Source organism: Oncorhynchus nerka, linkage group LG10 (assembly GCF_034236695.1).
Source record: "Oncorhynchus nerka isolate Pitt River linkage group LG10, Oner_Uvic_2.0, whole genome shotgun sequence".
In the NCBI taxonomy this organism is placed as follows: domain Eukaryota; kingdom Metazoa; phylum Chordata; class Actinopteri; order Salmoniformes; family Salmonidae; genus Oncorhynchus; species Oncorhynchus nerka.
The window spans coordinates 73,246,243-73,268,627 of NC_088405.1; the positions used below are offsets into that span (position 1 = coordinate 73,246,243).

The window sequence follows — 22,385 nt, forward strand, 5'->3', positions numbered from 1 at the left end:
GTAAAAAAAGAAAGAGTGATAACACATAGCAGTGCAGCAATGGTAGCTTGCTATCACACATTTTCCATCTCTAGGAACCCAGACATTGTCGGTTCAATTGAGCTCAACCGACCCCCCCACCCTCTGGCTCATGGACTATAAAATCAATACTCAACCTTGATGACTAAATCAGCTAATCTGGGTGGTTGTCATTTCTTATGTGTCTATGGTTATGACATTAATAGGACATAGAGAGGCTTATCATTCATGTCCCATTGGAAATGACTTATGTCTTGTCTGAGGGTATAATAAAGACCCTGACATGTGAATCAAACCTGAACAAAAGTATTCATCCACGTCCACAAGAAGTGCAGGAAAATTATACGATTTTGAAATAAATGTTTATTGCTTAACTCAAATGCTAAAATAATTGAAATTAATAAAGAAAAAGGCCTTTTAAGTTTACTTTGCATCCATACCAACATATTCACTCACTAGCTAAGCACATTAATACTCAATTCTATCCACATACATTCTTTACATTTCAACCAACAAACCATCTACACAGTAACTCAAATGTCCAGCAATTTATAACACACTTTTTCATAAACAAATGAAAAATTATTATAAATACAAAAGATAGAAGGCAGAGAAAATGTTTCACTACAAACAAAAAGGAGGGACCAGCACAAGGCCAACTTGAGTTTGCATGACAAGGTCCTGAGAACATAGGACGTTGTCAAGGAAAATGGCCATATCTGGGTTAAAGGTGTGTTGACACTGAGCTGGTGTAAACAGAATCACCTCAGTGAGGCCAACTGCAGCCAGTGACCTGGCCTTTCCCAGCTTCCTGTGGCTGTCTCAGGTGAACACCTTGGATCCTCTACTAGACCCTCACCATGGAAGTAGCATATCTCCTGTGACCTGCTGCACTGTCTCTCTCCCTTGTCCAATCACCCCTGCTTGTTTCCAAAACAGCAAAGACTACCTATGAATTCTCTCTGAGGGGATGGGACCTGTGATCCAAACTGAGTGAATTAACCTCCAGCTCTTCCTCCATATCTTCATCATCCTCTTCCTCAGAGCTGGAGTCATCGTTGTAGAAGTGGAGAGTGGCTTGGACAGGGAAACTGTCCAAGACCTTCTTCCCCAAATGAGACAGATATTCCTCAGTCCTGGACTTTGGCATGAAGAGCCTATGGATCAGATGAATGTATTTAGTATTTTAAAATACATCAGTGTTTTACTATTTAAAGAAAGTAGAATATACAACAATTGTCATCATGAAGTTGATAGTAACATCAAATCATCAAATTGATTCAGGACACAGCTCTTTTCCCAAAATTTGTCTCAATGTGGTCACAATACCAACTTGCTTTCTTCCCTCAACTGCTAACAGTCTACATACCTGACAGGGTGCTGGAATCCATGGGCACCTTTGTTCACCTGTCTGGTTCTTGATGACACATTCCCTTGGCCAAACTAAAGAGGACAAGAAGGCATGATAATTTTCAATTCAAATTAACAGACCTATATAATAACAAAATATAGCATTGCCAAGGACCTGTGACAGTTAAGTATTAGATACTCTTGGTCACTAGGCTACAGGTTTCTTGTGCTGATAGGTTGGATGAAATTGAATGATTTTATAATTTAATTGTAGGCCTTAAGCAGTTGCAGAGAAGGGAATGCCTTACTTTATCTAGAAGTCCAGTTTCTCTGTGACAGGGAATCCATGGTCTCCAAATTACTGGATAACTGTAAATGTTGAAAACAATTTATTGAAGTGGTTTTTACTTCCACATTCCAAGTAGGTTAAGTAGGCTAAAGATACCTTTCATACCTTTGAAGTGGCTCTTCAGTCTCCGCGTATCGTCTCATGCAACTCATTGGTTTGGCTTTCATAGTGAGCGACGGCAGCTGCGTATCCAGACCAAGAGGGAGCATCTTCTGTCCTCGACTGACCCACTACCTGAAAACTCCGAGACTGAGAGGCATATGGTCAGGTATGCTGTTTATCAAGGTTTTCTCATCTTGACCGTTCACTTGAATAAACAAAAGTGGAGTTGTGTGGGGGAGTCTGAGATCTGTCTTCAGCTGTCAAGTTGCAGGTCCCCTTCCTCCACTGGTCCCTTAAGGATATGGAAATGGAAGCTTTTCAAATGATGATCATGAAAAGTTAGTTATTCAGATATAAAAGCAATCATGTTTTGTTGTTCTCTTTTTCATTATGTTGTTTAACTTTTCGGCCCTGGCTGTCTCTGCATTTATTTTATAGGGCTATCCTATAGTTCTTGGTAAGTGTACAGGTAACATGCATTTCTTTTATAGGGCTATCCTATAGTTCTTGGTAAGTGTACAGGTAACATGCATTTGTTCTGGGTACAATTAGATTGAATGGATTAGAATTAGTTTAATTCTCATTTAAGGAAAGCAACTGTATAACATTTGGTGAGTTGAGGAACAGTTATAGGCTCTCACATTGTGTATTTTCTCCTAATATAAATTTGAATTTTTCTTTCCCTGATAAAGTTGCAAATAATCTCCCTCTCGCTTTCAATTTCAATTCAATTTAGGGGATTTTTGGGCATGTGAAACATATGTTTACATTGCCAAAGCAAGTGAAATAGATAATAAACAAAAGTGAAATAAACAATCAATTAAAAAAATTGCAGTAAAAATTACTCACAAAAGTTCCAAAAGAATAAAGACATTTGAAATGTCATAATATGTACAAATAGTTAAAGTAAAAAAGGGAAAATAAATAAACATAAAAATGGGTTGTATTTACAATGGTGTTTGTTCTTCACTGGTTGCCCTTTTCTTGTGGCAACAGGTCACAAATCTTTAGACCTCCACAAATCTGGTTCGTCCTTGGGAGCAATTTCCAAATGGCGGAAGGGACCAGGTTCATCTGTACAAACAATAGTACGCAAGTATAAACACCATGGGACCACGCAGCCGTCATACCGCTCAGGAAGGAGACACGCTCTCCTACAGATGAACATACTTTGGTGTGAAAAGTGCAAATCAATCCCAGAACAACAGCAAAGGACCTTGTGAAGATGCTGGAGGAAACAGGTATAGAAGTATCTATATCCACAGTAAAACGAGTCCTATATTGACATAACCCGAAAGGCCATTCAGCAAGGAAGAAGCCACTGCTCCAAAACCGCCAAAAGAAAACAGACTACGATTTGCAACTGCACATGGGGACAAAGATTGTACTTTTTGGAGAAATGTCCTCTGCTCTGATGAAACAAAAATAGAACTGTTTGGCCATAATAACCATCGTTATCTTTGGAGGAAAAAGGGGGAGGCTTGCAAGCCGAAGAACACCATCCCAACAGTGAAGCACGGGGGTGGCAGCATCATGTTGTGGGGGTGCTTTGCTGCAGGAGGGACAGGTGCACTTCACAAAATATATGGCACCATGAGGAAGGAAAATTATGTGGATATATTGGAGTGGCCATCACAAAGCCCTGACCTCAATCCTATAGAAAATGTGTGGGCAGAACTGAAAAGGCGTGTGCAAGCAAGGAGGCCTACAAACCTGACTCAGTTACACCAGCTCTGTCAGGAGGAATGGGCCAAAATTCACCCAACTTATTGTGGGAAACTTGTGGAAGGCTACCTGAAATGTTTGACCCAAGTTATACAATTTAAAGGCAATGCTACAAAACACTAATGGAGTGTATGTAAACTTCTGACCCACTGGGAATGTGATGAAAAAATAAAAGCTGAAATAAATCATTGTCTCTACTATTATTCTGACATTTCACATTCTTAAAATAAAGTAGTGATCCTAACTGACCCAAGACAGGACATTTTTACTTGGATTAAATGTCAGGAATTGTGAAAACCTGAGTTTAAATGTTTTTATAAGGTGTATGTAAACTTCCGACTTCAACTGTATGTGACAATGCTGTTCATTGACTACAGCTCAGCATTCAACACCATAGTGCCCACAAAGCTCATCACTAAGCTAAGGACCATGGGACTAAACACTTCCCTCTGCCAATGGATCTTGGACTTCCTGACGAACCGACCCCAGGTGGTAAGGGTAGGCAGCAACACATCTGCCACGCTGATCCTCAACACTTGGGCCCCTCAGGTGTGCATGATTAGTCTCCTCCTGTACTCCCTGTTCACCCACGACTGCGTGGCCAAACACGACTCCAACACCATCTTTAAGTTTGCTGACGACACAGCAGTGGTAGGCCTGATCTCAGACAGCAATGAAACAGCCCATAGAGAGGAGCTCAGAGCCAGGACAACATCCTCTCCCTCAATGTGAGCAAGACAAAAGAGCTGATCGTAGACTACAGGAAAAGGCGGGCAGAACAAGCCCCCATTAACATTGACTGGGCTGTAGTCGAGCAGGTCGAGAGTTTCAACTTCCTTGGTGTCCACATCACCAACAAATTATCATGGTCCAAACACACCAAGACAGTCGTGAAGAGGGCACGACAACACCTTTTCCCCCTCAGGAGACTGAAAAGATTTGGCATGGGTCCCCAGATCCTCAAGAAATTCTACAGCTGTACCATCTAGAGCTTCCTGACCGGTTGCATCACCGCCTGGTTTGGCAACTGCCCGGCAGCTGACTATAAGGTGCTACAGAGGGTAGTGCGTATGGCCCAGAACATCACCGGGGCCAAGCTTCCTGCCATCCAGAACCTATATACTAGGCGGTGTCAGAGGAAGGCCCAAAAAATGGTTAAAGACTCCAGTCACCCAAGTCATAGACTGTTCTCTCTGCTACCACACGGCAAGCAGTACCGGAGCGCCAAGTCTGGGACCAAAAGGCTCCTTAACAGCTTCTACCCCCAAGCCATATGACTGCTGAACAATTAATCAAATGGCCACCCGGACTATTTACATTGCCATGCCCTCCCTCCCTTTGTTTTTACACAGCTGCTACTTGCTGTTTATTATCTATGCATAGTCACTTTACCCCTACCTGTACAAAATAACTTGACTAACCTGTACCTCTGCACATTGACTCGGTACCGGTACCCCCTGTATATAGCCTCGTTATTTTTATTGTGTTACTTTTATTTTACTATTTTTTACTTTCGTTTATTTAGTAAATCTTTTCATAACTTTTTCCTGAACTGCATTGTTGGTTAAGGGCTTGTAAGTAAGCATTTCATGGTCAGGTTCTATTCATGGTCAGGTTCTATTCATGGTCAGGTTCTACCTGTTCTATTCAGAGCATTAAAATAAAATACAATTTGAATAGATTTTTTGTTGATTTCACATTAGTTGAAAACAACCAAATGTCACTCAAAACTACACGTTTAACTGGGGCTCCCGAGTGGCGCAGCGGTCTAAGGCACTTCATCTCAGTGCTAGAGGCGTCACTACAGCCCCTGGTTTGATCCTGGGATGTATCACATCCGGCCATGATTGGGAGTCCCATAGGGCGGCGCACAACTGGCCCAGCGTTGTTAGGGTTTGGCCGGGGTAGGCCGTCATTGTAAACAATCATTTGTTCTTTAACTGACTTGCCTAGTTAAATAAAGGTTAAATGGAAAATAACAACTTTCGTCTGTGCACAGTGGGTAAGAAAAAACATCAATACACTAGTTTTATATTGCAGTGAATAAGTCCCAACTGCTATATCACCACTAGACACTGAGGTCTACAATACAGCCATTAACTGTATTGAAGGTGTATTGGTGCGTGACTGAGAGGATGCATGCTTATATGTCTGTGCCTTCGAGAATTCAGGAGGGGGCTCTCTTGTGCTGAGTTGACAGAGGTTTGGAACCTGAGACAAGCCACTTTGTCTCTCCTTCCGAGTGTTTCCCTCCGCTCCATTGTTCCTCATGTCTGGGTGGGACTGCACCGGTTTCACCCCACTCTGTGTTCAATGGGGCTTTTCTCCTTAAAAATGCTCAAAGAAAGAGAAAGCCTCTGGCCTCTGAAGTCATGCTTTAAAAAGGAAGTATTGAATATTGGTTGTTTCACTTTAAAAAGCACAAGAAAGAGGATTTCGACACCCACCATCTCAGATTGTTCTGAAATTGTTTATGTTTATGAAACAGATTAGATACGAATTTCTGCAACATTATTTTGTTGAAATATGTGATCTCTGAGAAATTAAGCTACACTGAACAAAAATAAACGTACAACAATTTCAAAGATTTAACTGAGTTACAGTTGAAATAAATTCATTAGGCCCAGATCTATGGATTTCACATGACTGGTAATACAGATACCTTCTAAAAAAAGGTAGGGGTGTGGATCAGAACCAATCAGTATCTGGTGTGACCATCATTTGCCTCATGCATCGCGATACATCTCCTTTGCATTGAGTTGATCAGGCTGTTGATTTTGGCCTGTAGAATGTTGTCCCAGTCCTCTTCAATGACTGTGCAAAGTTGCTGAATATTGGCAGGAGCTGGAACTCGCTGTCGTACATATCGATCCAGGACATCCCAAACGTGCTCAATGGATAACATATATGGTGAGTATGTAGGACTCTAAAACGGCGTTGGAGGTGGCTTATGGTAGAGAAAATAACATTAAATTATCTGGAAACAGCTCAGGTGGACATTCCTGCAGTCAGCATGCCAATTGCATGCTCCCTCAACTTGAGACATCTGTGGGATTGTGTTGAGTGATAAAACTGCACATTTTACAGTGGCCTTTTATTGTCCCCTGCACAAGGGGCACCTGTGTAATGATCATGCTGTTTAATCAGCTTCTTGATATGCCACACCTGTCAGGTGGATGGATTATCTTGGCAATGGAGAAATGCTTGCTAACAGGGATGTAAACAAAATTGTGCACAACATTGTGAGAAATTGTATTTTTGTGCGTATGGAACATTTCTGGGATCTTTTATTTCCGCTCATGAAACATGGGACCAACTCTTTACATGTTGCGTTTATATTTTTGTTCAATATAATTAATTGCACCCAAATTGTCAATTTCAATTTATAGGAATGATATAATAAAACCTCTTAACAATGATTAAGATGCGAGGAATCCAAATAAATGATCAAACGCCACCCATGCTGTCATACTGTGTTCAACCGTGCTGGATCTTGCCTAGCCATCTTGTTTCAAGAGGACTAGAATGGAAGTAAGTCCCAGACCTTATTGTGTGTTATCCTCAATGATTTTACTAATGTGCATGTATGGCTTTTTCAAGTTTTATGTGTGCTTGTTTTTTAGAATGGTTGAATTAATAAACTAAACCCAAACCCCACACCAAGCCCACCCCCAATGGCCAGTATACAGCATAAGTTCCCTATGTTTGACAAGATGTATGAAGTTGCAAATATTGTTTATTCATTTTGGTGATATTTTCCCCATCCCATCCTGTTAAAAAAATTAGCCATTGAAGTTGCTTGCATTTTCTCCATTAATTAAGTGAAAGTACCAGGTTCTACCCCCTTGATGCTGCTGTTCTTGATACTGTCCTTTTATCCATTTTTTCTGGTCTGTTGTGTTTCAACTTTTGGTAGAAAACCAATAGATTTGTCTCATGATGAAAATAAATGGTGTGGGCATCCTCACAATTCAAGCCAGTCCTCCATGAAAACAATTCAGTTTGTCCTTCTCTTAAGCTAATCTGTGTCCAGGAAACCAGCCATAGGTGTGTTTGGAGAACAAGCAAACTATTAGGCTCCAGCAGTTCTGTATTTTGTTGTTGTTGTGGGGGGTAGATCAGCTTAATATTGCAGATAGATTGTAGCTTCCATCAATGTAATTGTCTCCATAATTTCCAAACCCCCCTATTTTTTATATATACAGATGAAGTCGGAAGTTTACATACACCTTAGCCAAATACATTTAAAATAAGTGTTTCACAATTCCTGACATTTAGTCCTAGTACAAATGCCCAGCCCTAGGTCAGTTAGGATCACAAACTATTTTAACAATGTGAAAAGTCAGAATAATAGTAGAGAGAATTATTTGTTTCAGCTTTTATCACTTTCATCACATTCCCAGTGGGTCAGAAGTTTACATACACTCAATTAGTATTTGGTAGCATTGCCTTTACATTGTTTAACTTGGGTCAAACGTTTGGGTAGCCTTCCACAAGCTTCCCACAATAGGGTGGGTGAATTTTGGCCCATTCCTCCTGACAGAGCTGGTGTAACTGAGTCAGGTTTGTAGGCCTCCTTGCTCGCACATGCTTTTTCAGTTCTGCCCACACATTTTCTATAGGATTGAGGTCAGGGCTTTGTGATGGCCACTCCAATACCTTGACTTTGTTGTCCTCAAGCCATTTTGCCACAACATTGGAAGTATGCTTGGGGTCATTGTCCATGTGGAAGACGCATTTGCGATCAAGCTTTAACTTCCTGACTGATGTCTTGAGATGTTGCTTCAATATATCCACATAATTTTCCTTCCTCGTGATGCTATCCATTTCGTGAAGTTCACCAGTCCCTCCTGCAGCAAAGCACCCCCACAACATGATGTTGCCACCCCCGTGCTTCACGGTTGGGATGGTATTCTTTGGCTTGCAAGCACCCCCCTTTTTCCTCCAAACATAACGATGGTCATTATGGCCAAACAGTTATATTTTTGTTTCATCAGACCAGAGGACATTTCTCCAAAAAGTATGATCTTTGTGTGCAGTTCCAAACCGTAGTCAAACCGGTTTTGGAGCAGTGTCTTCTTCCTTGGTGAGCGGACTTTCAGGTTATGTTGATATAGGACTCGTTTTTACTGTGGATATAGATACTTTTGTACAGTTTTCCTCCAGCATCTTCACAATGTCCTTTGCTGTTGTTCTGGGATTGATTTTCACTTTTCGCACCAAAGTATGTTCATTTCAAGGAGACAGAACACGTCTCCTTCCTGAGCGGTTTGACGACTGCTTGGTCCCATGGTGTTTATACTTGCATACTATTGTTTGTACCAATGAACGTGGTACCTTCAGGCGTTTGGAAATTGCTCCCAAGGATGAACCAGACTTGTGAAGGTCTACAATTTTTTCTCTGAGGTCTTGGCTGATTTCTTTTGATTTTCCCATGATGTCAAGCAAAGAGGCACTGAGTTTGAAGGTAGGCCAGGTACACCTCCAATTGACTCAAATGATGTCAATTAGTCTATCAGAAGCTTCTAAAACCATGACATCATTTTCTGGAATTTTCCAAGCTGTTTAAGGGCACAGTCAACTTACTGTATGTAAACTTCTGACCCACTGGAATTGTGATACAGTGAATTATAAGTGAAATAATTTGTCTGTAAACAATTGTTGGAAAAATTACTTGTGTCATGGATAAAGTAGATGTCCTAACCGACTTGCCAAAACTTTGTTAACTTTAGTTTGTTAACAAGAAATTTGTGGAGTGGTTGAAAAACGAGTTTTAATGACTCCAACCTAAGTGTATGTGAACTTTGGACACACCTACTCATTCCATGGTTTTTATTTAGTTTTACTATTTTATATATTGTAGAATAATAGTGAAGACATCAGCACAATGAAATAACATTTGGAATCATGTAGTAACCAAAAAAAGTGTTAAACAAATCAAATGTTTTATATTTGATATTCTTCAAAGTAGCCACCCCTTGCCTTGATGACAGCTTTGCACACTCTTGACATTATCTCAACCAGCTTCATGAGGTAGTCACCTGGAATACATTTCAATTAACAGGTTTGCCTTATTAAAAGTTCATTTGTGGGATTCTTTCCTTAATGCGTTTGAGCCAAACAGTTGTGTTGTGACAAGGTAGGGGTAGTATACAGAAGATAGCCCTATTTGGTAAAATACCAGGTCCATATTATGGCAAGAACATCTTAAATAAGCAGAGAAATGACAGTACATCATTACTTTAAGACATGAAGGTCAGTCAATCCAGAAAATGTCAAGAACTTTTTAAGTTTCTTCAAGTGCATTTGAAAAAACCATCAAGCGCTATGATGAAACTGGCTCTCATGAAGAAGGCTCTCATGAAACTGGCTCTCAGGAAGACCCAGAGTTACCTCTGTTGCAGAGGATATGTTCATTAAAGTTACCAGCCTCAGATTGCAGCCCAAATTAATGCTTCACAGAGTTCTAGTAACAGACACATCTCAACATCAACTGTTCAGAGGAGACTTTGTGAATCAAGCCTTCATGGTCGAATTGCTGCAGAGAAACCACTACTAAAGGACACCAATCATAAGAAGAGACTTGCTTGGGACAAGAAACGTGAGTAATGGACATTAGACCTGTAGAAATATGTCCTTTGTATGATGAGTCCAAATTATAGATTTTTGGTTCCAGTAGGTGAACGGAGGATATCCGCATGTGTGGTTCCAAACGTGAAGCATGGAGAAGAAGGTGTGATGGTGCTTTGCTGGTGACACTGTTGGTGATTTATTTAGAATTCAGGGCACACTTAACCAGCATGGCTATCACAGCATTCTGCAGCGATACGCCATCCTATCTGGTTTGCACTTGTTGAGACTATCATTTGTTTTTCAACAGGACAATGACCTCCAGGCTGTGTAAGGGATATTTGACCAAGAAGGAGAGTGATGGAGTGCTGCATCAGATGACCTGGCCTCCACAATCACTCAACCTCAACCCAATTGAGATGGTTTGGAATGAGTTGGACCTTAGAGTGAAGGAAAAACGCCCAACAAGTGCTCTGCAAATGTGGGAACTCTTTCAAGACTGTTGGAAAGCATTCCAGGTGAAGCTGGTTGAGAGAATGCCAAGAGTGTGCAAAGCTGTCATCAAGGCAAAGGGTGGCTAGTTTGAAGAATATAAATATATTTTGATTTGTTAATCACATTTTGGGTTACTACATGATTCCATATGTGTTGTGGAATGTATAAAATAATACAAGCATAATTTCCACAATGAACTAATAATTATGCATAATAATTTAGGCAGTTCATGTGAAGGATTGTTACCTACACCAGAACTGCCATTACAAAATTTACATTTTTGGCAAGCAATTATAATTTTTGCAAAGAATTCTTGTTATTCATCCTATATTGTCCTTAACATCATTACCCCCCCCCCCCACACACACACACACACAGACACGCTCATACACACTCCCCACCCTTCCCCCACAAACAACTACAAGCTCAGATGTTCAACAGTTGTTGCATACCTGAGCCCAACTCAAGAAAGGACTTGATGTGCGAATGCATATACAGTTGTAGCTGTTTGAGAAGGCATGCAAAATTTAGCAAGAATGGGTTGTCCTACTGTAGCTGATGGAGTTCAGATACAACCCCTTCCCCTTAAACCCACACACACACTGGCTTCTCATGGTCTAAGAGACTTTAGGTGCCTTTTTCTATGGGACCTTATATAGACAGATGTGTTCCTTTCCAAATCATGTCCAATCAATTTAATTTTCCACAGGTGGACTCCAATCAAGTTGTAGAAACATCTCAAGGATGATCAATGGAAACAGGATGCACCTGAGCTCAATTTCGAGTCTCATAGTAAATGGTCTGAATACTTATGTAAATAAGGTATTTCTGTTCTTCTTCTTTTTATATACATTTGCAAAAATTGAAATAAAATTAAACATTTTGCTTTGTCATTATTGGTTATTGTGTGTAGATTGTTGAGGGGGAAAAAACGATTTCATCCATTTAGAATGAGGCTGTAACCTAACAAAATATGGAATAAGTCAAGGGGTCTTAATACTTCCCGAAGGCACTGTAAAACAGATAAGGACTTCTCCTTAGTGTATGGGTCGCTCAGGTGGGTGTATAGGGTTGGGGACTGTTCCACCTTGATAGGACAATAAATACAAAAACGATATAATTTATTTTAAATCTGCATAAAATTGAAAGCTCTCTCTGTCACAAGTCCTGCTCACAGATACACATGGGCTCTGGCATTTGCAACCATTTTCCTTTTTCACTCACTTATCTCCACACTTTTCCAAACACAAAAACGCACACCTCACCTTCCATCACAATACACTTGCACATACCCACATACTGTGCCTTCCTGTGTCCTCTGTTAGCTGTGTTTTTATCCCTACCATGTTGATTCCTACCTAATTTCTGACTTTTGAGTACTTTTGTGTTCCAGTTCCTTATAAATGAAGATGTATTATTTCAATAAAGATCCTTTCTTCTGATGCTGGCTTTATCTATTTATAAATACTATAATTAGAAAGTTGAATACTAATTATTTTGACAACATTTCCTATCTTGAATGGTATACTGTATTTGTAGTTTATTTCTATTGTTAAATATTTTTCTATTATTACAATCCATACCATGGATAATATTGGGTGTTCCATTATTCAACTCTATGGGAACGTTGTAATATTTAGAATAGCCATGGAGTAGTCTTGGTGTCTCGGAACAATTTGGTTATCAATATAGTTTATCAACTACGAGAGCCTCACGTTTCCCTTTTAATCTATTCACCTTGAAGAGTGGGTACAGAACTTTGCGCCGTTCTGCAATTTTCTTCGGGAACTGATAATTTATGCCTATTTTCGTGCCAGCGAGTCTTTTACCCAGGCTTTTAACAATTGGCAACAATTTGGCGCTCATATCTCTGTCCTTAAACGGTGTACACGTTCAAGTTTGATTTTGTCGACAGTATCACCTTGGATCTATAGCACTGTAATAAATAATTATTTCACCACACTTTCAGGATCTTTACCCTCATTTTTGTTAAATACAATTACTAGATTTTCTCTCAAAGATCTAGTCTGTATTTCAAGTAAGGCTTCTCTCAGAAACATCTTCTCCTTTTTAAGTTCTTTAACGTCCGTTTCAATCGTATTGCCTATACCTTTTTAGCTTGTTTGTTTCTTTCTCCATTGTCGCAGCTTTTTCTTCACTCATCTCGAGGCTCGTCTTCAACTCCTTCACAGCTTTACTGACTAGTTCATGCCCAGTTTATATCATTTATCAACTTTAGCAAGTCGGTTTCTACACTTCCGGTTTCTACATTTCCTTTTCACCACCATTCCCGGTGGTGAAAAACATAAATCGTGTGTCGGTCGAGGAGCCTCGTTTTCTTTTGGGGATTGGTTCTCCATGCTTACTCTCTGACATGTTTGGGTGTTGATTGTATTGGTGATATTGGTCGATACATTTCTGTAGCCTTATCATTTGTTTTGTGTTGTTATCCAGATTGAAGGTTATTGCCCACGAGTATGTTGAGTGAAGTATTAATATTTATTAAATTTACAGATATTGAATATTACGTTTTTATCTTGAGGCATTCTGCACCGCTGTGTTCAGTCCACCATGACACCTCTCTCCACACACGGATACTTCTACTGCCAATGTTCGTCTAACGGTTTCAATGTGATGATCTCTAAGGACTTTCAATAGTAAAAGTCCCAAACACACATTCTAAGTGTTTTGCAATGGTACTAATCACACAACATATAGAGAGAAATGTTTTCTACTAATTTTATTGAAAAACATAGCGCCTTCAGAACGTTGTAACGCAACAAAATGTAGAATAAGTCAAGGGGTAAGAAAACCCCTTGACTTATTCTACATTTTGTTGGGTTACAACCTGAATTCAAAATTGATTAAATAAATCAATCACATTTTATTTGTCACATACACATGGTTAGCAGATGTTAATGCGAGTGTAGCGAAATGCTTGTGCTTCTAGTTCCGACAATGCAGTAATAACCAACAAGTAATCTAACTAACAATTCCTAAACTACTGTCTTATACACAGTGTAAGGGGATAAAGAATATGTACATAAGGATATATGAATGAGTGATGGTACAGAGCAGCCTAGGCAAGATACAGTAGATGGTATCGAGTACAGTATATACATATGAGATGAGTATGTAAACAAAGTGGCATAGTTAAAGTGGCTAGTGATACATGTATTACATAAGGATGCAGTCGATGATATAGAGTACAGTATATACGTATGCATATGAGATGAATAATGTAGGGTAAGTAACATTATATAAGGTAGCATTGTTTAAAGTGGCTAGTGATATATTTACATCATTTCCCATCAATTCCCATTATTAAAGTGGCTGGAGTTGAGTCAGTGTCAGTGTGTTGGCAGCAGCCACTCAATGTTAGTGGTGGCTGTTTAACAGTCTGATGGCCTTGAGATAGAAGCTGTTTTTCAGTCTCTCGGTCCCAGCTTTGATGCACCTGTACTGACCTCGCCTCCTGGATGATAGCGGGGTGAACAGGCAGTGTCTCGGGTGGTTGATGTCCTTGATGATCTTTATGGCCTTCCTGTAACATCGGGTGGTGTAGGTGTCCTGGAGGGCAGGTAGTTTGCCCCCAGTGATGCGTTGTGCAGACCTCACTACCCTCTGGAGAGCCTTACGGTTGAGGGCGGAGCAGTTGCCGTACCAGGCGGTGATACAGCCCGCCAGGATGCTCTCGATTGTGCATCTGTAGAAGTTTGTGAGTGCTTTTGGTGACAAGCTGAATTTCTTCAGCCTCCTGAGGTTGAAGAGGCGCTGCTGCGCCTTCTTCACGATGCTGTCTGTGTGAGTGGACCAATTCAGTTTGTCTGTGATGTGTATGCCGAAGAACTTAAAACTTGCTACCCTCTCCACTACTGTTCCATCGATGTGGATAGGGTGTGTTCCCTCTGCTGTTTCCTGAAGTCCACAATCATCTCCTTAGTTTTGTTGACGTTGAGTGTGAGGTTATTTTCCTGACACCACACTCCGAGGGCCCTCACCTCCTCCCTGTAGGCCGTCTCGTCGTTGTTGGTAATCAAGCCTACCAAGGTTGTGTCGTCCGCAAACTTGATGATTGAGTTGGAGGCGTGCGTGGCCACGCAGTCGTGGGTGAACAGGGAGTACAGGAGAGGGCTCAGAACGCACCCTTGTGGGGCCCCAGTGTTGAGGATCAGCGGGGAGGAGATGTTGTTGCCTACCCTCACCACCTGGGGGCGGCCCGTCAGGAAGTCCAGTACCCAGTTGCACAGGGCGGGGTCGAGACCCAGGGTCTCGAGCTTGATGACGAGCTTGGAGGGTACTATGGTCGATGAACAGCATTCTCACATAGGTATTCCTCTTGTCCAGATGGGTTAGGGCAGTGTGCAGTGTGGTTGAGATTGCATCGTCTGTGGACCTATTTGGGCGGTAAGCAAATTGGAGTGGGTCTAGGGTGTCAGGTAGGGTGGAGGTGATATGGTCCTTGACTAGTCTCTCAAAGCACTTCATGATGACGGAAGTGAGTGCTACGGGGCGGTAGTCGTTTAGCTCAGTTACCTTAGCTTTCTTCGGAACAGGAACAATGGTGGCCCTCTTGAAGCATGTGGGAACAGCAGACTGGTATAGGGATTGATTGAATATGTCCGTAAACACACCGGCCAGCTGGTCTGCACATGCTCTGAGGGCGCGGCTGGGGATGCCGTCTGGGCCTGCAGCCTTGCGAGGGTTAACACGTTTAAATGTCTTACTCACCTCGGCTGCAGTGAAGGAGAGACCGCATGTTTTCGTTGCAGGCCGTGTCAGTGGCACTGTATTGTCCTCAAAGCGGGCAAAAAGTTATTTAGTCTGCCTGGGAGCAAGACATCCTGGTCCGTGACTGGGCTGGGTTTCTTCTTGTAGTCCGTGATTGACTGTAGACCCTGCCACATGCCTCTTGTGTCTGAGCCATTGAATTGAGATTCCACTTTGTCTCTGTACTGACGCTTAGCTTGTTTAATAGCCTTGCGGAGGGAATAGCTGCATTGTTTATATTTGGACATGTTACCAGACACCTTGCCCTGATTAAAAGCAGTGGTTCGCGCTTTCAGTTTCACGCGAATGCTGCCATCAATCCACGGTTTCTGGTTTGGGAATGTTTTTATCGTTGCTATGGGAACGACATCTTCGACGCACGTTCTAATGAACTCGCACACCGAATCAGCGTATTCGTCAATATTTCCATCTGACGCAATACGAAACATGTCCCAGTCCACGTGATGGAAGCAGTCTTGGAGTGTGGAGTCAGCTTGGTCTGACCAGCGTTGGACAGACCTCAGCGTGGGAGCCTCTTGTTTTAGTTTCTGCCTGTAGGCAGGGATCAGCAAAATGGAGTCGTGGTCAGCTTTTCCGAAAGGGGGCGGGGCAGGGCCTTATATGCGTCGCGGAAGTTAGAGTAACAATGATCCAAGGTTTTACCACCCCTGGTTGCGCAATCGATATGCTGGTAAAATTTAGGGAGTCTTGTTTTCAGATTAGCTTTGTTAAAATCCCCAGCTACAATGAATGCAGCCTCCGGATAAATGGTTTCCAGTTTGCAAAGAGTTAAATAAAGTTCGTTCAGAGCCATCGATGTGTCTGCTTGGGGGATATATACGGCTGTGATTATAATCGAGGAGAATTCTCTTGGAAGATAATGCGGTCTACATTTGATTGTGAGGAATTCTAAATCAGGTGAACAGAAGGATTTGAGTTCCTGTATGTTTCCTTCATCACACCATGTCTCGTTAGTCATGAGGCATACGCCCCCGCCACTCTTCTTACCAGAAAGATGTTTGTTTCTGTCGGCGCGATGCGTGGAGAAACCCGTTGGCTGCACCGCAACGGATAGCGTCTTCCCAGTAAGCCATGTTTCTGTGAAGCAGAGAACGTTGCAGTCTCTGATGTCCTCTGGAATGCTACCCTTGCTCGGATTTCGTCAACCTTGTTGTCAAGAGACTGGACATTGGCAAGAAGAATGCTGGGGAGTGGTGTGCGATGTGCCCTTTTTCGGAGTCTGACCAGAACACCGCCTCGTTTCCCTCTTTTTCGGAGTCGTTTCCTTGGGTCGCTGCATGCGATCCATTCCGTTGTCCTGTTTGTAAGGCAGAACACCGGATCCGCGTCGCGGAAAACATATTCTTGGTCGTACTGATGGTGAGTTGGCGCTGATCTTATATTCAGTAGTTCTTCTCGACTGTATGTAATGAAACCTAAGATGACCTGGGGTACTAATGTAAGAAATAACACGTAAAAAAAACAAAAAACTGCATAGTTTCCTAGGAACGCGAAGCGAGGCGGCCATCTCAGTCGGCGCCGGAAGTAGATCAGACACCTTGCCCTGATTAAAAGCAGTGGTTCGCGCTTTCAGTTTCACGCGAATGCTGCCATCAATCCACGGTTTCTGGTTAGGGAATGTTTTAATCGTTGCTATGGGAAAGACATCTTCAGCGCACGTTCTAATGAACTCGCACACCGAATCAGCGTATTCGTCAATGTTGTTATCTACGAAACATATCCCAGTCCACGTGATGGAAGCAGTCTTGGAGTGTGGAGTCAGCTTGGTCGGACCAGCGTTGGACAGACCTCAGCGTGGGAGCCTCTAGTTTTAGTTTCTGTCTGTAGGCAGGGATCAACAAAATGGAGTCGTGGTCAGCTTTTCCGAAAGGGGGGCGGGGCAGGGCCTTATATGCGTCGCAGAAGTTAGAGTAACAATGATCCAAGGTTTTTCCACCCCTGGTTACGCAATCGATATGCTGATAACATTTAGGGAGTCTTGTTTTCAGATTAGCCTTGTTAAAACCCCCAGCTACAATGAATGCAGCCTCCGGATAAATGGTTTCCAGTTTGCAAAGAGTTAAATAAAGTTCGTTCAGAGCCATCGATGTGTCTGCTTGGGGGGGATATATACGGCTGTGATTATAATCAAAGAGAATTCTCTTGGTAGATAATGCGGTCTACATTTGATTGTGAGGAATTCTAAATCAGGTGAACAGAAGGATTTGAGTTCCTGTATGTTTCTTTCATCACACCATGTCTCGTTAGCCATAAGCCTAAGGCATACGCCCCCGCCCCTCTTCTTACCAGAAAGGTGTTTGTTTCTGTCGGCGCGATGCGTGGAGAAACCCGTTGGCTGCACCGCTTTGGATAGCGTCTCTCCAGTGAGCCATGTTTCTGTGAAGCACAGAACGTTACAGTCTCTGATGTCCCTCTGGAATGCTACCCTTGCTCGGATTTCATCAACCTTGTTGTCAAGAGACTGGACGTTGGCAAGAAGAATGCTAGGGAGTGGTGCACGGTGTGCCCGTCTCCGGAGTCTGACCAGAAGACCGCCTCGTTTCCCTCTTTTTCGGAGTCGTTTTTTTGGGTAGCTGCATGCGATCCATTCCGTTGTCCTGTTTGTAAGGCAGAACACAGGATCCGCGTCGCGAAAAACATATTCTTGGTCGTACTGATGGTGAGTTGACGCTGATCTTATATTCAGTAGTTCTTCTCGACTGTATGTAATGAAACCTAAGATGACCTGGGGTACTAATGTAAGAAATAACACGTAAAAAAACAAAAAACTGCATAGTTTCCTAGGAACGCAAAGCGAGGCGGCCATCTCTGTCGGCGCCGGAAGTATCGAAATAGATGTTTGTCTCACCCATCTCCACACAATACCCCATAAAAAATGTTTTTAGAAATGAAAAATATGTTTTTAGAAATGTTTACAAATGTTTTTTTTTTAAATAAATACAGAAATATCTCATTTACATAACTAGTAAATACTTTGTAGAAGCCCCTTTTGGAGCGATTACAGCTGTGAGTCTTTCTGGGTAAGCCTCTAAGAGCTTTGCACACCTGGATTGTGCAACTTTTGCCCATTATTCTTTTTAAAATTCTTCAAGTTCTGTCAAATTGGTTGTTGATCATTGCTAGACAACCATTTTCAGGTCTTGCCATAGATTTTCAAGTAGATTTAAGTCAAAACTGTAACTCGTCCACTGAGGAACATTCACTGTTGTCTGGGTAAGCATCTCCAGTGTATTTGGCCTTGTGTTGTAGGTTATTGTCCTGCTGAAAGCTGAATTTGTCTCCCAGTGTCTATTGGAAAGCAGACTGAACCAGATTTTCCTCTAGGATTGTTTTACCCCCCCCCCCAAACAAAAAAACTCCCTAGCATACCCATAACATGAGTACTCAGTGATTTGTTGTGTTGGGTTTGCCCTAAAAATAATGCTTTATATTCATAACAAATGTCACAAGTTGCAAAGAAAACCTGCTGCCTCCACTATTGCAACACCATTTCAACTTCAACATGTCAATATCATCAATACAACTATGCTTAGTCTAATACAGTGAAGACTAAAAGATACCAATAACTAATTAGTCAAATCAACATAAGCTTAAAAGGGATGTGGCTGTCCATGGTTCTGATTTCTGTGTGTATGCGTGCGTTCAGTTCGTGCGCAAGTAGAAAAAACATGTTGACTCACCCTACTTGTAGAGAAACGCCAATGACATCCTCCTCTTGTTCATGTTGACAAAACAGTCTATGACTCTCATACAGTACGCGCTTTTAGTTTTTGTTGTCCTAGGCTATGTGGCTAAAATGCTTGCTCGCTAGCCTAACTTCCTTTCATGGGCAATGATGAGCCAGCTAGTTAACATTAGCCTACTACATCTAGCTACATATTGAACTTCCATCCTGTCAGGCCAGGGGCACGATGTATATGGTTGGATCAGAATTGCTGTTATAATCATTTGCCAGTACGGAGAATTAATTAAAAGGTCAAAATCCCTATCTCCGTCCATGGCCAATTTTAGCTAGCTAGCTAGCTAGCCACCATAGGACAACGACACAACGAGATGCAACAATATATCATTTTTCTGTCAATGACGTTTTCCTTTTGATGTGAGTGGTGTGAAGCCAAATCCAAACTGTCTTCCCTTGACACTTTATTTTGGTGTGCCAGGACCAACGCTGATTGGCTATAATTGTATACTTTTTATTAATCAAGGGAGGCCAAATGCTCGCTGGCTTACCTTGCATTCAATGCTACGGGCGGCAACAATATCATACTATTTTTGACCATACAGCATCAGATAGATGGGCAAAGTATATAGAGACAGAGGGGCGCTGTTTCACTGGCTCGGATGCTTTCTCCGGTGAGATACATTCAGCCTCTTGTGAATTGAAGGAACATTATGAAACACAGAGCGATGAAAGATAATTCATTACATTTTATTGGTCATTTTTTGGAGGAAGCCTGGCTTCCCTTAGCCTCCATGAATACACGCCAGTGAGGGACCTTACAGATAATTGTATGTTGGGGTACAGAGATGAGGTAGTCATTAAAAAATCATGTTAAACAATATTATTGAACACCGATTGAGTCCATTGGTTGTGCCATGGCGGAGATCTTTGTGGGCTATACTCGGCCTTGTCTCAGGATGTTAAGTTGGTGGTGGAAGGTATGCCTCTAGTGGTGTGGGGGCTGTGCTTTGGCAAAGTGGGTGGGGTTATATCCTGCCTGTTTGGCCCTGTCCCGGGGTATCTTCAGATGGGGCCACAGTGTCTCCCGACCCCTCCTGTCTCAGCATCCAGTATTTATGCTGCAGTAGTTTATGTGTCGGGGGGCTAGGGTCACTTTGTTATATCTGGAGTACTTCTCCTGTCTTATCCAGTGTCCTGTGTGAATTTAAGTATGCTCTATCTAATTCTCTCTTTCTTTCTCTCTTTCGGAGGACCTGAGCCCTAGGACCATGCCTCAGGACTACCTGGCATGATGACTCCTTGCTGTCCCCAGCCCACCTGGCCGTGCTGCTGCTCCAGTTTCAACTGTTCTGACTGCGGCTATGGAACCCTGACCTGTTCACCGGACGTGCTACCTGTCCCAGACCTGCTGTTTTCAACTCTCTAGAAACAGCAGGAGCGGTAGAGATACTCTGAATGATTGGCTATGAAAAGACAACTGACATTTACTCCTGAGGCGCTGACCTGTTTCACCCTCGACAACTACTGTGATTATTATTATTTGACCCTGCTGGTCATCTATGAACATTTCAACATCTTGCCATGTACTGTTATAATCTCTACCCTGCACAGCCAGAAGAGGACTGGCCACCCCTCATAGTCTGGTTCCTCTCTAGGTTTCTTCCGAGTTTTTGGCCTTTCTAGGGAGTTTTTCCTAGCCACCGTGCTTCTACACCTGCATTGCTTGCTGTTTGGGGTTTTAGGCTGGGTTTCTGTACAGCACTTTGTGACATCAGCTGATGTAAGAAGGGCTTTATAAATACATTTGATTGATTGATGCAACTTATTATGTAACTTGTTAAGCACATTTTGACTCCTGAATGTTAGGCTTGCCACAAAGGGGTTGAATACTACATTTCAGCTTTTCATTTTTTATTCATTTGTAAAAATGTCTACAAACATAATTCGACTTTGACATTATGGGGATTTGTGTGTCGGCCAGTGACACAAAATCTCAATTTGATACATTTTTAATTCAGGCTGTAACACAACAAAATGTGGAAAAGTCAATGGATGTGAATACTTTCTGAAGGGACTGTACGACTGCCATGTAATGGTTTATAATTGTATTGTTCTATTAGTGTTAGTCACTAGCTAATTTCTCCATTACATTCTTGGGCGTTTCATATGAGAATTGCACCATAGGGATACCCCTCTCAGAGCTGCCTCTTGTTGGACTATTCAATGAGATTTGGGTTGAAGCATTAGGTTATATGAGAAGGACAAACTGAATTGCTATCCTGGAGGACTGTCTTGAATTGTGAGGATGACCACACCATTTATTTTCATCATGAGCAAAAGCTATTGGTTTTCTACCCAAAGTTGCAAAGACAATGTTGTGATACATTTGATTAACACAAAATACCATCAAAATGGATAAAATGGCATTAGCAGGAACAGAGGCATCTAGTGGGCAAAACTTGGTACTTTCACTTTTAAAAAAACACCAAATTCACTGAGAATACATTACAGAGTATGAATAAACAATTCTCCAAGTCACAGCTTCATACAACTTGTCAAACATAAAGAACTGATGCTGTATACTGCCCATTGTGGTGGGCTTGATGTGGATTTTGAGGGGGTCTGTGGGTGGCATTTGACCATTTACAGTGGGGCAAAAAAGTATTTAGTCAGCCACCAATTATGCAAGTTCTCCCACTTAAAAAGATGAGAGAGGCCTGTAATTTTCATCATAGGTACGTACACTTCAACTATGACAGACAAAATGAGAAAATAAATCCAGAAAATCACATTGTAGGATTTTTAATTTATTTATTTGCAAATGAAGGTGGAAAATAAGTACAGAAATGATTTCAGAACCATCTGAGATGGTGGGGGTCAGGGCTTGATGAATTGACTTGGAACGACACATATAGCAGAGGGTCAGCTGACACTTGAGATGCCATGCTAAGATCCTGGAGCCAAAATGTTTTGGTTGGAGAGGAAGTAGGGTTCCTTGATTTTCATATAGCCATTTAAATGTCCCTTTAAACACAAACAGTCTTATTTTACTCAGGTAGCAGGAAGATATTGCTTAGTTACTCAAAAGTGATTATGCAGTACAGTATCTATGTGATTCTTGAACTAATCCCGATCCCAATTAAACATTCGGAAATTATGATATTTTCCTTCAACTGTCCACTAATGTTTAAATCCTGCTGACTTGTGTACTCTGCTGTGTTGTCTAGGTGCTGAAGTGGTCAGACTACTGTCTCCCTCTGGCCTGTAGTCTAGTGCAGCCATTCAGGGCTGTGGCTCAGGCCA

General features: G+C 41.9%; 1 protein-coding gene across 1 annotated transcript; it reads right to left on the reverse strand.

Annotated features, from left to right (window-relative positions):
* Positions 1 to 391: 391 nt before the first annotated feature.
* Positions 392 to 2,623, reverse strand: ripply3 (ripply transcriptional repressor 3). The gene is made up of 4 exons (XM_029626053.2): positions 1,823 to 2,623; positions 1,677 to 1,737; positions 1,388 to 1,461; positions 392 to 1,175 (listed from the first exon to the last, which is right to left on the reverse strand). Exons 1-4 carry the CDS (start codon positions 1,924 to 1,926, stop codon positions 968 to 970), a joined length of 447 nt encoding a protein of 148 aa, XP_029481913.1. The 5' UTR covers positions 1,927 to 2,623; the 3' UTR covers positions 392 to 967.
* Between the last annotated feature and the right edge of the window lie 19,762 nt (positions 2,624 to 22,385).